The sequence below is a fragment of the Ictalurus furcatus genome, chromosome 27 (assembly GCF_023375685.1).
Source record: "Ictalurus furcatus strain D&B chromosome 27, Billie_1.0, whole genome shotgun sequence".
Lineage (NCBI taxonomy): Eukaryota > Metazoa > Chordata > Actinopteri > Siluriformes > Ictaluridae > Ictalurus > Ictalurus furcatus.
Genome location: NC_071281.1, coordinates 13,356,885 through 13,373,558, shown reverse-complemented (window position 1 = coordinate 13,373,558; position 16,674 = coordinate 13,356,885). Strand labels below are relative to the sequence as shown.

The 16,674-nt window shown below is 41.2% G+C and overlaps 1 protein-coding gene across 1 annotated transcript in view; it reads left to right on the top strand.

Annotated features, from left to right (window-relative positions):
• lgr4 (leucine-rich repeat containing G protein-coupled receptor 4) overlaps window positions 1–16,674 on the top strand; it is an 81,840-nt gene that overhangs the window by 46,617 nt on the left and 18,549 nt on the right. Inside the window, exons 3-6 of the mRNA XM_053616534.1 lie at window positions 1,990–2,061; window positions 3,924–3,995; window positions 10,692–10,907; window positions 16,050–16,121. Of these exons, the coding sequence (XP_053472509.1) occupies window positions 1,990–2,061; window positions 3,924–3,995; window positions 10,692–10,907; window positions 16,050–16,121 (432 nt within the window). The remainder of the gene's footprint in view (window positions 1–1,989; window positions 2,062–3,923; window positions 3,996–10,691; window positions 10,908–16,049; window positions 16,122–16,674) is intronic.

Here is a 16,674-nt window from a genome sequence, read left to right as displayed (position 1 = left end):
GTAAGGATCTGAGTGACTTTGACAAGGGCCAAATTGTGATGGCTGGACGACTGGGTCAGAGCCTCTCCAAAACAGCACGTCTTGTTGGTTGTTCCCAGTGTGCAGTGGTTAGTACCTACTAAAAGTTGTCCAAGCAAGGAAAACCGGTGAACCGGCGACAGGGTCATGGGCGCCCAAGGCTCATTGATGCGTGTGATGAGCGAAGGCTAGCCGGTCTGGTCCGATCCCACAGAAGAGCTACTGTAGAACAAATTGCTGGAAAAGTTCATGCTGGTTATGATAGAAAGGTGTCAGAACACTCACATGTGTGTGAGTCAGTGCAGTACATCACAGCATGCTGTGTATGGGGCTGTGTAGCTGCCGAACGGTCAGAGTGCCCATGCTGACCCCTGTCCACCGCTGAAAGCACCTACAATGAGCACGTGAACATCAGGACTGGACCATGGAGCAATGGAAGAAGGTGGCGTGGTCTGATGAATCACGTTTTCTTTTACATCATGTGGACGGCCGGGTGCGTGTGCGCCGCTTACCTGGGGGAGAGATGGCACCAGGATGCATTATGAGAAGAAGGCAAGCTGACGAAGGAAGTGTGATGCTCTGGGCAATGTTCTGCTGGGAAACCTTGGGTCCTGGCGTTCATGTGGATGTTACTTTGACACGTACCACCTACCTAAACACTGTTGCAGACCAAGTACACCCCTTCATGGCAATGGTATTCCCTAATGTCAGTGGCCTCTTTCAGCAGGATAATGCGCCCTGCCACACTGCAAAAAATCTGGACATTACCTCCAAATTCCCCAGATCTCAATCCGATTGTACAAGAGGGACCTACACAAGAGGGACCTACACAGTATTAGGCAGGCAGTATTAATGTTATGGAATGATAATATGTTAATAATATGTACATTCCAAATTGTTAAATCTCAAAGAGAGCTCCAAGAAGTGGAGATAGACAAGAGAATTCCTCTTGTCACTCTCCCTCTGTGATTAGCAGGTGTTGCTGTGTGTGTGCATGCGAGCACACGTTTCTGTGTGTGTGCGAGACGAGAAGGATTTTATTAGCTGGCAGGTTTTTGGCCTTAAACATGTCTGCTCACACCGATCCACCACATTCTGGCACCTCAGAAGGTATTTTGGATGGGAGGGAACTTCAGGCAGAGAGCTTATCGTCCACACAACGGGTTCCAGACACACACATATACACAGATGCTGAAAGCAGAGGCCTGATAACAGCCATGGAGGCTCAGTGAAGAGCTAAATGTGTATATGACCAGACCAGGGGTTGATGCTTGTATCTGTTTTCACTTTTCCTTCATCATGCCTTTACTTTTTTCCTGCTTCTCTCAGGGTCTGTTCATCCAGGTTGAAATATATATATATATATATATATATATATATATATATATATATATATATATATATATATATAGCTCTTTAACTTAGCTCCTGATCATAATTATTTTATTTAAAATGCTGTCATCAATTTACTTTTACACTTTAGAGGTGCAATTGGTAATATTTAGAAGGGTTTTTACACATACAATGTCCAAACAATTATTATTAAACATACCTTAAGTTATGACCTACCATATTGTGATGCATTTGATTTGGCTAATTTCCTCATTTCAGGCCTCTGTTTCACAATTTTTCTGGCCCAGAAATGAGCTCAGTAAAAGGGCTTGCTGAGATCCACCTCTTTTCCTTAAAAGGCAAAAAGAAAGTGGAGTATGTCAGTGCACAAAACAGGAATAGTGGAGTATGTCATGGTGTAGGGCAGTAGAAAGCTCTAGAAGTTGCAAATGGCTCCTTTAAGCCATGCCTGAACTAGTTAACTCCTCTTGGATAGATGTTCCTGATTACACGATCGGATTTTGGATGTGACATTGGAAGTAAAATGAAATATGAAACAAAAACAAATGTATCATTGCTATAATAATCTCTCTCTCTCTCTCTCTCTCTCTCTCTCTCTCTCTCTCTCTCTCTGTGTAGGAGATTAGCAGGTAATGATCTTACTTTCATCCACCCAGAAGCTCTGTTTGGTCTCCACCAGCTCAAAGTACTGTAAGTAATCTATACACACACACACACACACACACACACACACACACACACACACACACACACTCAAATTGGAAAGCCTGTTATTATTAGTGACAGACTGAAGAGTCGCAGTATTGATGGAGAAGTGCTCCCCGGCTCCGTGTCTCCGTCCACTGATCACAGGCAGCAGGTGGAGTGTTGATTTGGCTAATAGCTTCGAGTGACTAACAGGAATCCGACCACTACAGGATCTTCAGGTCTGTCACCAGGATGCAGAAGGGCCTCCCAGCATGCCTCAGTGCCGATTAAGGCCAGGCTTCAGGACAAGCTCTGTTTCTCTATCTGCGTCTATCTGCTTCTTTCTTTATCTCACTCTTTCCTATCCTCGCTCTCTGCTCTGGCATGTGTCTGTAATGATGTAACGGCTTTGTCCTTGAGGTGTTTTGCGAGCCAGTTCTGTCGAAGCTTATCTTCCGTCCGCGTTGCCTCGGCTCTGCTTTGCATAAAGCTCTCTTTCCGTCTTCCTGTCCTCCTTCTGGCCTGCCTGTTGACCCTGCGATGCACCCAGACACTGACCCCGCCCACAGTTATACCCGTCTAATCACCTCAGGTAAACTCACTAGTAATACAACAGCTTGTGTATCAGGAAGGATTTCACTGAAGGACTGAGGCGAGCATGTCTGATTAGTCACAGGAAGAAGCCAGTGAATCTCTGCTTAAGACTGTTTGCAGAAAATGACTGGTATTTGAATGCGATTTACTTACAGACGTGGAGAACAATGAAAATTGAGAAAGGTGATGAGTGACTAATATCGGTTCAAAGAGCATGGATCAAGTTGTTAAAAAGGGTAGAACTATGTGTAAGTAACAGCTCTGAAACCAGCGTCTTGCTCCATTCCCATGTGCAAGCTAGGAGTGTTATGGTTTGAAATTTTTTTACAGTACGATAACCTGGGTGTGGCACGGTGGCTTAGTGGTTCGCACTATTGCCTCGCACCTCTGGGGATGGGGGTTTGAATCCCGCGTCTGCCCTGTGTGCGTGGAGTTTGCATGTTCTCCCTGTGCTTCAGGGGTTTCCTCCGGGTTTCCTCCCCTAGTCCAAAGACACGTGCTGTAGGCTGATCGACATTTCCAAATCGCCGTAGTGGGCGAACGTGCGCGATCGTGCCCTGAGATGGGTCGGCATCTCGTCCAGCGTTTCCCCCCGCCCTGTGCCCCAAGTTTCCTGTGCAGGATAAGCGGTATGGTAACCTAGTCTAAAAATATTGCAATTATCACAATATTAATCAAATGCGATCACAAACCTGTGATCGAGAGTGCTCGGCCTGGTTAAACGATGCTATATCGAATACGTAAATAACAAAAATGCAGCAAGATGCAGACTCGAGCACTGCTTCAGACAAAGTGTTTTTTTTGTTAGCTCGAGTCTTTAAGCACGGTTTAGTTTAGGGTAAAAGGTTTGTGCTTGCGGCCTGTGGCACTTGAGTAACGCCAATGTGGGCTGATAATAGGAGAAAGGAAGAGCGATGTGGACTGTGACTAGCTCATTATGTACGCATGCACACACACACACACACACACACACACACACACACACTGCTATCCGACGATTCTACAGCTATGCTTTATTCCATATGTAATAATCCAAATCACATTTATTCAACACACCGGAGTTTCCACTGTTCAGTGCACGATATGATTTTAATCCACTTTAGCGCACAACATACTTTCTTCAGGATTCATGTACCACAACATCACACAACTGCTTTCAGCATTCATGCTGACTCTTCACAGTACCTGCATTGTATATACCATGGAAAATCGCGGAATTATGATAGCAGATAAGATGAAATAATCTCTTGCCGTTTCCATGTTTACTTCAGCATGCTTCAAAATAACCAGCTGAAGACGGTTCCCAGTGCTGCTCTGAAGAACCTCCATGCTCTGCAGTCTCTGTAAGTAACACACACACACACATACACACACATCAGACACACACCTAATCTTGCTAACACACACAGTCAGACATTTAAATGTGCCGACTTGTATATTTCAATATGCAGGTTCTCTGTACAGCATGGTACAGCATTGGTTTTATGGATCCAGGTGTGTTTGACTGTGAGAGCTGGGCCAGCGGCGCATTTAAAAAAAAACAAACAACAACAACAAAAAAAAACATTTCTCTCCCGTTATCACCTCTCTAGATCCCACCCCCACTCCCTTCTTTCCTCACTTGTTTTTTTGCAGCTGTGTGTCCCCGCAGGGCTGGGGCCAGCGCTCCGGACCTGAAGTAATGCATTCTGGCACAGACACTTGGCCCGGTTCTTAGATCAAGATTCTCCAAACAATCTGTACATCAACACGCCTTCTGCCCTAAAGCGCTGTCTAGTCTCGGTGGAAGGATAGACAGACAGAGCCATATGTTCATAGTTACATTTCTGTATGTATTCCGGGGCTGTAAGACTTGCTGTTCGTATACTATTCACATTTTTATTCAAAGTAAAAACATTCGAATGTTTCAATTGTCTAGTCGCTTAAAGGCGCGCTAGGTAAGATTAGTCTTTTTTTTTTTTTCAAGATTAGGTCTGTAACAGTTCGGTGGGTTCGACATTTGAACGATTCCCGCCCATATTCACCCAGGATGAGGTGAACCTAGGTGGCCCTCAGAGTGTCTGTAAAATAACCGACAAGAGGCGCATCCAAACACACACAAGCATTCTGGTGCAGAAGTCAGTTTTCCAAACGGGTTTTCTCTGCAACTTAAAAAAACTTTTGCCAAAGCCACGGCTTAATCGACTGTTTTCCTCCTCTTATACAACAGCAATTTGCCAAAGATGATGATTTTCTGCTTATTAAAGAACGACACTTCATACTTTTGTCCTATTATAGTTACATTACAGGTTGTGGAACATTCACAAAACAAGTTAGGTCTTGTTGTCACTTATGTTATAACAACTACAAGCAGTCGTTTGGTTAATAAGACAAGTTAATAAGACAAAAAATGCAGCTTGTCATGTTACAGAGGAACCGCAAGGCCCTCAGTCCTGAAGACTTACCCGGGTTTGAAAACTAGATGGATGGTTGGATGGATGGATGGATGGATGGATGGATAGAATGTAAAACGAAAGAATTATTATATTGAAAGTGATAACAATAGACTGGATGCATGGATGGATGGATGAATAGAATGGTGGAATACGGATGGATGGGTGGATCAGAGGACTTTATTGATTTCCAAGAGGAGATTTTGTGGAAAGTGAAGTAGCATGTTATTAGAGATGGAGAGAGTCCCACAGGAATGTCTTTCCCCTGCAGGTCGGTTGCTGTAATCAGGCCGGCTTCCTAATTACATCGCCATCAGCGCAGCCGAAAGAAAGCAGAGGAACGCACTCAGAAAGCAGAGGAATCTCACTACACCTCTTCCTTCCAATCTCACTCTCATTCCGTCCTTTCTGCTTAAATCAGCAACATGCAAGGGTCCGGCGCACTTCAAAGCCTCCGACGGGGCTTCCGCGAGCACGCCGAGGGGCTCCTGCGCTACTGCAGGGAAAATTCGCCGGCCGTTTGAAGCCACTCGCTGTTCTTGGCACTGACAGCTTCCTAAACCACAGTCCTAATTACGCAGCCAGCTGTACTTTGAAATTGTTGCGCATGTCATATAGCGCGAAACGAAGAGCCTTTGCCCAGAAAGTCAATATTGTGACAAGAAGGCAATTACACAGTATCATTTTCCGTTAATTGCCTCTGTTATAGGTGGCTATATAACGGCGGTGTCAGTTGAAGTGGTAGCCGTTTAGGATGAGGGGGGAAAAAACGGATGAAATTAGATGAAAGGAAAGTGCCATATATGGGAGAATGTGCCTTCGGTTATTTCGTCTGCCTGTCACACGACTGCATCTGTACGTGTGTTTATAATGTTTGTGTGTGTGTGTGAGTAGAGCCTGTCTAGATCTGTTCCTTGTGCACAAACTGCTTTTTCAGTAGTTGTTACCTGATATTAATCTCCACTACAAATTAGCCCTGAAATCCAAATTAGATTCATGTTTCTCTTTTTCTTTCAGGTTTGCATAACTGCAATCACAGTCACATGAAATACAGAACTACCGGCTTTCTCAAATAACACCCGTGTTTATTTATCAACCCTAAACAAGCTGCGCTGGATTCGTACCGTCTTATATGCGAAGTATGCGTAAGTTTGCCCGGGGTTAGAAATCGAGTTCACGTCCAGTGCAGGTGTCACCGAGATCATCACTCACTTAAGATAACAAATATCTCACGGAGGTTCTGTCGAAAAGCAGGCATTAATCAAACACGCGCGCCGACACCGGACGAGTGCACCTGCGTGCGCGTACTTTCTTTGGCACACGTGTTGTTTTGAGTCGTCCTTTCCCAGAATGCTCAGGGTGAGCAGGAGAATGCATCAGTCTTCCCACGAAGGCAGTGTTTAACCAAGGTTAGTACATGGCTCTTTAAAGGTCTCTTAACAAGTGCAGGTTGTATTTGTGTTTACTCCGGAGTAGGAAGTGGATACTGATTAGGTAAAAGCCTTAAGGGTTGTACACTGTACTTCACGATAACATTCAGGAGCAAGGAGTGTGGCCACATCGTGGGAACATTTCTCTACACTCCTAGATATCCTAGATATACACTTTCTAAACAACATGATGGAAATGTAAACACCATCCAAATCCCAACCCAGTTCATGTGCAAGTCGCTATATATAAACGTTTAAACATGGACTCTGTCGTGTTTGAACAGTTCAGTGCTTTGAAATGTTAAAGTTAGACAAAAAGTGTCAAAGCGCTGACACTGGAGACTCCTTCCATCAGTGTTCATTAAACACCTACTTAAAGGAAGCGTCACCATATCGCCTGTAACGTTTTATTTAGTTAAGTACCAGCACATTTTCTTAACCCATGTGTTATTAAGCTTAGATTATGTAGAAGTCCCTGTTGAGTGAATGCACTGTTACTATAGAAACAATCATTTATTCAAAACAAGCCTGTTACTTGATTTACAGCTAGAACTATTGTCAGAGCTGCTGTTATAGGAAATGAGTCGGCACCATCAGATTCAGAAATTCAACAGTGACGTGGTAGAAGGTATAAAAACATCCATACATCCATTTTCCATACCGCTTATCCTACACAGGGTTGCAGGGGACCCTGGAGCCTCTCCCGGGGAACTCTGAGCGTAAGGCGGGGGACACCCTGAACAGGGTGCCAGTCCATCACAGGGTACAATCACGCACTCACAATTTGGAAATGCCAATCAGCGTACAACGCGTGTCTTTGGAATGGGGGAGGACACCGGAGTACCCAGAGGAAACCCAGCCAAGCACAGGGAAGACATGCAAACTCCACGCACACAGGGCAGGAACCCCCAACCCCGGAGGTGTGAGGCAAACGTGCTGACCACTAAGCCACCGTGCCCCCATGTTATAATAACATCACGAGGCAAATTATTATTACAGCAGATGTTTTTAGAACATTGCAGGAATGTTATTTTTGGAATGTTACAGCCTAACCTTCCTGTAGTCCCTATTTTTCTTTCTTTCTATTTTTCTTATGTTTTATCATGGAGCAGGCGTAAAAGTTAGGTCAGCTCATGGGATTATTATATTATTATTATGAGATTATTATTACATGTGCTCCGTTTGATATGTTCTCTGTATTGTATCTGATGGGTGGCGCTAACTGTTAAAAAGTAGAACATTGTCAAAAATCAAGAAGTGTGATGTCGGTGTGATATCCAATCAAATCGTCTCCTCTCCTTCCATTTAAGTATTCCCCATTTTCATAATGTTGTACGCTTCTTTCTCACATTTCGGTTACAGATTTGACATCGAGAGTTTAGTGACAGAAATAACTGAGAGATGTCCAAGTGTGATTTCCTGTCTTTTGGTTCTACTGTTTAAGAGGTAGACCCATACGCAGGAACAAGTGCGAGCAAACAGTACATAATCCGTGATCATAAAAAAAAAAAAAAAAGACAAGACAAACAAACGAGAAAGACTCCAGCATTACATCAGCGCTGACACGAGACTAGAACTATAAATCTCTAATATGCAGCCTATATCTGTAGATGGTCCCTATAAGCTTTCATTCAACGTGACAGGTTTTTGAAGTTGGTTTTAGGGTTGGGTGTAGACCCATCCAGTAGTATTACCTGTAGACGTCTATGGAAATCCCCCGTAAGGATAGTATGTGTATGTGTGTGTTATGTACTAGCAGTGACGCTCATAGAGGATGATGGATGTGAGCTGAAATCCTGTCTGAACACAACCCCTGGTGCACGCCTGCGCTGCTCCTGCACCGTTCATCCTTCCACACGAACCTGCGTAATCTTCCAGACTGAACTTCAGTGTCATTCATAAACAGGATGTTCCCACCCTCCATTCTTACCCATCTCCCATCATCTCCCTCCATGCCCAGTTTCCATGTCCATTCATGGGTCACCACCGAAGACCGGAATGACATCATAACTCTGACTCTAGTAACAATATTGTAGCTCGAGGTCTCTGTTTCGCAGCAGAACAAAACACTAATAGATCATGAACACTTTGTGTTGAGTGATCAGAACTGAGGTTTAATCGGCACGTTTTTTGCCCATAACGTTTGACATGCACTCCCTTTTTCTGAACACATTCTTCACTTCTTAGCTCAAAACCTCCCGAGTGTGCCAGCAAATACACAAACAGTGACTCAGATTTGTTAAGTGGCTGCAATATTTGGCACAGCTCAGCTTGCTTTGGCCCCATGCCCTCCAAGGTGTGGCCTCTGACCCCTGGACTCTGAGATCATGGAAAAGGCATGCGTGATGGAGTGTAGCATTAAGTGCTCTCTTAACACCTCGGCAATGCACACAGTGATGATGTTATAGCAAGCCCTGATCTTTTTTGCTTTCAGTACCTTAGCAGCTTCTGCCGTATTTGTGTGTTGGTTCTCACCTGATGCTGGGTGTTAAGGGTGTGTGAGGTTAAATAGAACTGAGTGTGTTAGTGCTGTGTGCACTTGCAGGTTGTGTTCGCGTCCTGTGTTCTCGTATGCCCGGAATTCAACTACACAAATTCAGGATACCAGTGTAAAATAGTCATTAATATGTACAGTGACTATGGAAAGCATTCAGACACCTTCAGTTTTGGGACACTTTGTGTTATAAATGTACTAAAATTGATTCAATTGACTTTGTTTCTGGATGTTTTTGCAAATTTGTTTTAAAAAACAAAACAAAAGAATAAATCACTCTGAAGCAGGATTTCTTCAAGCACCCCTCTGTATTTGTCTGCATTTATCCTTCCCTCAGTTATGACCCATGTCCTCATCCCTGCTGCTGAGAAGCACGCCTGTAGCACAATGCTGCCACCACCATGCTTCACCTGTAGTGATGGTTTTAACCAGTTGATAAACAGTACATGTTTGTCGCCAGACATAGCTCTTGGAGTCTAGCCCAATATGTTATCATTATGGATAATTGTATATAGATTAATGGCCTAAAAAGGAAACTCGATCCATTTTAAATGAAGTCTATAACACAATAAAGTTTTGTGTGCAACACTTGAAGAGTTGAATCGATTTGATAAAGTCTTGACATTAAGATGGTCTTTAATTATAAAAGCCTCCCTAATGCGTATGTATTTTTTCCATACAATTAGTCGTTTAGTGTCTAAAGTTGCCTGGGTTTTGTTTTTTTTTAAATCACTCAAAAAAGCATCAGCATGGTGCGGACTCTTGTCTAGTGGACCTGAAACCTGACTTCCAGCGCTTCTAAAATGAAAATAGAACAAAATGGCCACACTCTGATCTAATTTCCCTTCTTTCTGTCTTTCTTTCACTTTATCTAGTCCTGTGACTAGAGTAAGCCTGTAGTGGGGAGATTTCACTGTTTGAATACTATTCAAAATTCTTAATATTTACATATTCAAAGGCAAAAAGTCCACATACAAATGTTTTAGATCCAGCATTCTGCGTTTAGTCTCCAACGGCAAGTCCAAATGGGGTTCCATACTTTTTGGTTAAATTTTGTCATAAGAAGACGTGTCTTTCATTGAGAACTACATTTTAACATATTTTATTTCTGCATGCATTCATTGTCTAGCTAAATATATATTTTTTTAAAAAAACCTTAACAAAATATGTGGTAGATATTATTTGAAAGGAGTTAATTTAATAAACAGGCACTTAACAGAATCACTATTTTTCTTGGACTGAAATTCTCCAACGCCATTATGTTATACCCTATGTAGTGAGTGTATGTGGATAAGTGGATAGTTGGGATTTGCCCTAAATTTGTGAAGACCAGCTAAATATAGCTAATGAAACGTAGCTAAACATCAGCAACACGAAAACATTCATCTGGGTAAATAAAACAAGCTACATTACAGGGTTTATGATAAATGATGATATTGCTTGCTTGTGTGTTTCTTTATTGTGTCTTACGTGATGTGATTGTGAGTCTAGTGCTAATAGTTGGTGTTGTGGCAGCATGAAATGATAGGCTCTGTAATATATGAATGCATTTGATATGAAGGAATTTGACATGTCTCATTTCCACCCTGGAATATGTCATAGTATTTATTCCTGCTGTATTATATATGTATATAGATAGGATGACAATAGCAGTTGATTTGACTTGAACCTGTCTCTCTCCAGGCGCTTGGATGCGAACCACATCACAGTGGTGCCTGAGGACAGTTTCCAGGGCTTGCAGCAGCTCAGACACCTGTGGCTGGATGATAACAGTCTGACCGAGGTTCCAGTCGTGCCTCTGCAGCATCAGGGGAACCTGCAGGCGCTCACGCTGGCACTCAATCGCATCGGCCACATCCCAGACAACGCCTTCGCCAACCTCTCTAGCCTGGTGGTGCTGTGAGTGCAGTTAGTTTTTTTTTTTTTTTCCAGAGTTTTACTGCTATGTGAATTTGATCAGCCTTGTGTACATGTTATATATGTTATAAGTGACAATTTTGCTTTTAGGGAACAGCACCATATCTCTCAGAGAATGATTCTGCTCTGTCGTTATTCGATTAGCAACACTAATGTATAGTTATATTAAAGATGTAGAGCTGCAGTACATTGGGAAGGTGCATTCCAGCTGTTATATTGGCTTGTTGCTGACTGGCATCTGGATATCAAGGAATGCTAGTAATTATTTGAGATGTTGCACTTTATTGTATTATTTCTATGGATGACCTGAACCTCAGGTTATAGTATGTCATTATTTCGACCTCACTCGATCTCATTGTTTTGACTTGATAATTTATTTCAAGATATTATGTAGTCAGTTAGACTTGATATCTTATTATTTTAACATAATAACTCATTATTCAAGTTATGTTGTATGTAAATGAGATTTTATCGCATAGTTTAGACTTAGTAACTCATTTTTTTAAAAAAAGTTATGTTTTGTATGTCTTGTGTTGTTTCCCAGGTAGTATGTAAGCCAGATGTTAAAGCTTTAATGGAATTCACTTCACCTACATACTGTATATACATCTAACGATTCACGTAAATGTGTTCAGTTCTGGTCCGTCACATTACGTGAGTTTAAAGTGTTAGGAGTCAAAATACTATGAGGTAACTCAAACTAATGAGTTAAGTTGAAATAATTTAATCGCACTTCAACATCATTTTTAACTTGAGGTTCAGGGCTTCTGTATATTTCGACCCGAGTGATACACTTAGAATTGCCGTCTTTTTTTCCTTTGTCCCAGTCAATGTTCCTGCAAGGGTGTGCTTTATTTCCCCTCACAAATCAGCCACTCTTAGACATTTCTGATTGTCTTATTGTGTTTACATCAGCTAAACCTATCAGCTTCCTGGACAAATATGGGGCTTTGGCAGCTCAGGAAAAGGCCACATGCTTACACACACACACGCACACATAAAACACACACATACGCACACTCACAGGTACACTCCGTGTTGACAGGGAGTTTGGAAAACAGAATCCAAAATGTACCCAAGCGCCTTGCAATCTCCAAAGGAAAATAGAGCCTCCGCATCTGTTTCTCTCTCTCTCTATCTCCCTGAACATTTCTCTCTGACTCTGATTTACCAATTCCGTTCCTGCTGCTGGAAAATATTTGTCCAAGGAGTGTAGGCCAATTAGTCCGTTAAATAGGCTGAATAAACAGGCAGACGTGCACGAGGCCTGATGAGTTCTCCGCTCCGAGCCTGCCCGAGTGTACGTCTGTTTGGATTGCTTTGCTGAACCGTGTCTCTTTTTTAATGACTGGAAATTTACAGGAAAAGCAGCCATGTGAGTTATCTCAGAGATAATAAATTCGATGTATAGATATTACAGCACAGGGTAGGTCTGACATTTATTCCGGTATCAGTTATAATTCCGTAGAGCACTGTAGTCATCACTAAACACACATGTGAATATGCTTATTAGAAATGCATATTAAATCTGTGTGGTTTTTTAAGATTTGGTATTTAGATTTAGCTGCATTTTAAATGATTGTGTTTTACTAGATCAGGCTTTCAAATACTTTGAAGCAGGGATCTCCTACTAACTGTAAAAAAAAAAAATCTAATCTAAAATTTAGGGATACATTTACAAAAATTTATATTCGGAACTGATATAGAGTCCCCTCTGAAAGTATTGGAACACCAACGCCAATTCTATTGTTTTCTGCCACCAAAGGCCATGTTTTAAGTTGTTTGATAAATCTAGATGTAAATATCAGGAAATGAAGCTGCACTTCTGATCTATCATCTCATATTCATCTTCTGATCTCAAACCCAAATGTTCAATGTACAGCCAAAACAACAGAATTGGCGTTGCTGTTCCAATTTTTCGGAGGGGACTATATTTCTGTAAATCAGCTTTGTGACAGTGTCCAGTGTCAAAGGCACTACACAAATGAATTGAATCGAATTGAATTGATGAATTTGAATGTGAAATATTAGGCAAATTTTAAAATGTGTACAATAATACTGTGGTTATTTATTGGAGCTAGAGGTTTTTTTTTCTAAACTGTCCACCAGTTGACATTACAGGTGCATCTCAAAGAATTAGAATGTCGTGGAAAAGTAAAATTTTTTCCCCAGTAATTTAATTCAAAAAGTGGAAGTTTCATATATTCTAGATTCATTACACATAAAGTGAAATATTTCAAGCCTTTTTTGTTTCATTCTTGATGATTACGGCTTACAGCTCATGGAAATCAAAAATTCAGTATCTCAAAATATTAGAATAAAGAATTTATAATACACAAATGTCGACCTTGTGAAAAGTATGTTCATTTATTCACTCAATACTTGGTCTGGGCTCCTTTTGCACTAATTACTGCATCAGTGCGGCGTGGCATGGAGGCAATCAGCCTGTGGCCCTGCTGAGGTGTTCTGGAAGCCCAGGTTGCTTTTTGATAGGGGCCTTCAGGTCGTCTGTATTGTTGGGTCTGGTGTCTCTCATAGATTCTCTATGGGGTTCAGGTCAGGCGAGTTGGATGGCCAATCAAGCACAGTAATACCATGCTCAGCAAACCAGTTACTGGTAGTTTTGGCACTGTGGCCAGGTGCCAAGTCCTGCTGGAAAAGGAAATCAGCATCTCCATAAAGCTTGTCAGCAGATGGAAGTATGAAGTGCTCTAAAATCTCCTGGTAGACGCTGCATCGACTCTCGACTTGAGAAAACACAGTGGACCAACACCAGCAGATGACATAACACCTCAAATCCTCACTGACTGTGGAAACTTCACACTGGACTTCAAGCAACTTGGACTCTGTTCCTCTCCACTCTTCCTCCAGACTCTGGGACCTTGATTTCCAAATGAAATGCAACATTTACTTTCATCTTCCCCGTGATTGTGGTTGTGTACTGAACCAGACTGAGAGATTAAAGGCTCAGGAAACCTTTGCAGGTGTTTTGAGTTAATTCGCTGATTAGAGCTCTTCTCGGGTCGGCATTTCTGTATTATAAATTCTTTACTCTAAATCCCACTGGATTTTTGATTCCCATGAGCTGTAAGCTGTAATCATCAAGATTACAGCCAAAAAAAAAAAAGGCTCGAAATATTTCACTCTATGTGTAATGAATCTAGAATATATGAAAGTCCCACTTTTTTAATTAAATTACAGGAAAAAAAAAAACTTTTCCATAATATTCACATTTTTTTAGACGCACCTGTATATATAGGCATAATAACTTTGATAATGGTGGGTTGTGGTTTCCACCACTGTAATACAAAAATGAACACTCCCTGGCTATACATCTTGGACCTCTTTGGGATTCTTGCACCACACTTTGAGATCCATGGGTTTAAAGTGGTCACTACTCATACAGTGCAACACAGTATAATATAATAAAACACAGTGAATATTTCTAGTTTGCGAAGATTCCCAAATTATGTACTTGTCTGGCCAATTTTGTATGCAAGTATGCAGCCAGAGGTATCTTCATGGTTAACTCCATCCCACACACACATGGTCACAACACGGTCATTTCATTTTTAAAATAAAACCAAGCCATAATACAGTGACTTTACATCTAAACACCATGGTTATACTGTATGGTATATTTTTTTTTATCTAAACGCTGCAGGTAACCAAACATGTATGTGCCTATATGAACAAGCTAAGGTTGACAAACAACTATTAGCTGTGGCTAAATCTTTTGCATGCTAATTTTTAATTTGTTGTTGTGGTTAAGTCAGTTATTAACACATTACTAAATTTACTTTTAATATTCCTCCTCAAAGCCTCTTTAATTCTAAACTATAATTATAAAATATAATATAATCTGTTACGGCATTTTTTTGAACAAAACATATGGTTAATGATTTATGCTAGTTATGCTAGTTTATGCTGTTTATTATTTACATTGAGGCTGAAGAGGTGTTGATTGCCTTAAAGCTTTTTTGCTGCCTCATTATAATCATTTTTGGCTTCAACCACCAGAAATGAACGTTAATTAATTAATGTTTTTGGTCATTGTAACTGTGAAAATACAAAACTGAAGCAGTCTGAGGTAATTCTGTGTCCACAAGTGAATTTGACTGACTAACACTAACACTATAGCTTACCAAATGATCATTTTGACATGCTGCATACTGTGCTGCATGAGGAGCAATCAGGAATAATATGTAGTAATACTGTATAGTCTGTTTCTCTTCAATATCTGTCTTTTACAGAGCCTCTGAGGTGACATAATGGTTATTTTTTTTAAATAAAGTGTGGTCAGATATTAATATGTTAAGGCTATGAGTTATTGGCCATGGAATCTTGTGGCAATTATTGTATTTTAAAATAATTGAGATACAAAGAAATGAACTGAATTAGACCATTGTGGTGGCACAGACCTAAAAAGCATGAAGATGATTATGTTAGACAGCTATTTGTTCCTGCCACATAATGAACTGGAGACGACCATGTATTAAGCATGGCGTATCATGGCCACCATAATGCATAGTTTTTTGCCTTGAAATATTAACTTGTGGCCTCAATATGACAATTACTAAAAATGTAACCTTATTAAAAGTTGATTGGTTAGTTGGTTGGTTGATTTTTTTTGGTTGGTTGGTTGGTTGATTGGTGACGTGGTGGTGCTGAAGTGTCCCCGGTTCGAATTTGTAGCTTGGGTTAATGTCTGTCTGGAGTTCCCCTGTGTCTCCATGTTCACTCTGTACCAGCATGGGTTTCTTCTGTGTTCTCTGGTTTCCTTTTACTTTCCAAAAAAACTGCCAGGCGGATTGGCTACTATAAATTGCCCTAAGTGTGTGTGTGCATGGTGCACTGTGAGGAATTGGCATCCCAGTTCCCAATCATGGTGGATTCCCCTGCCTTTCCCAGTGGATTCCCTGCCTTTCTCCCACAGTTCCCAGGCTCCGTGACCCTAACCAGGATAAAGCAGTTACTGAACAGGAATTGACTGACTGATTGATTGATTGATTGATTGATTGACACAGTTTGTTCACACATACTCTATGTGAATCAGTCATGTTATCTATATCAGGTATATGCATTAACCATCTCACAGACACTGACAATTTGACTCTTTTTCAGGCATCTGCACAATAACAGGATAGAGGAGATTGGGAAGAACTGTTTCATTGGCCTGGACAATTTAGAAACACTGTGAGTTACCACTTCATAATTCAAACATACATTCATTTCCTATTCAACTATTTTAAACACAAGTTTTGTTAACAGTGAAAACAGAAACTACAGAAATGGAAATCTACTCAATCCAAAATCCAGATTACTGAATAACTTGGATGAAGTGTCCTAATGAATTTGCTGCTGTTGCTCCAGCGCCCTCTAGAGCCAGACGCAAGGAGATTACAGCCAATTTCTAGCTCTAAAGCTGTATACCAGAAATTCCCAAACTGGTCATTTTGGTTTTTTGCCTAATGCCTAAACCAAGCAATGAAGAGCTCTAAATAACTGTGACAGGTGTGTTAGGAGCTCAGACAGAGTAGAAATGCGGACTTTCTGGAGGAAACACTGCTACGTGCTGAGACTATAACGGTGCGCCAAGCATTTGTGAATTGTGATTTGTTAAGTCTGTGATTTATCATTTTTAAAAGCACCACAGTTGACACGTTCTGTTTACCTCAGTCCAGCCAGCAGAGCGTCATTTGTATACGTTTCTGGTCATGCTACTTGTTTTGTGTATATAAGGTAGAAA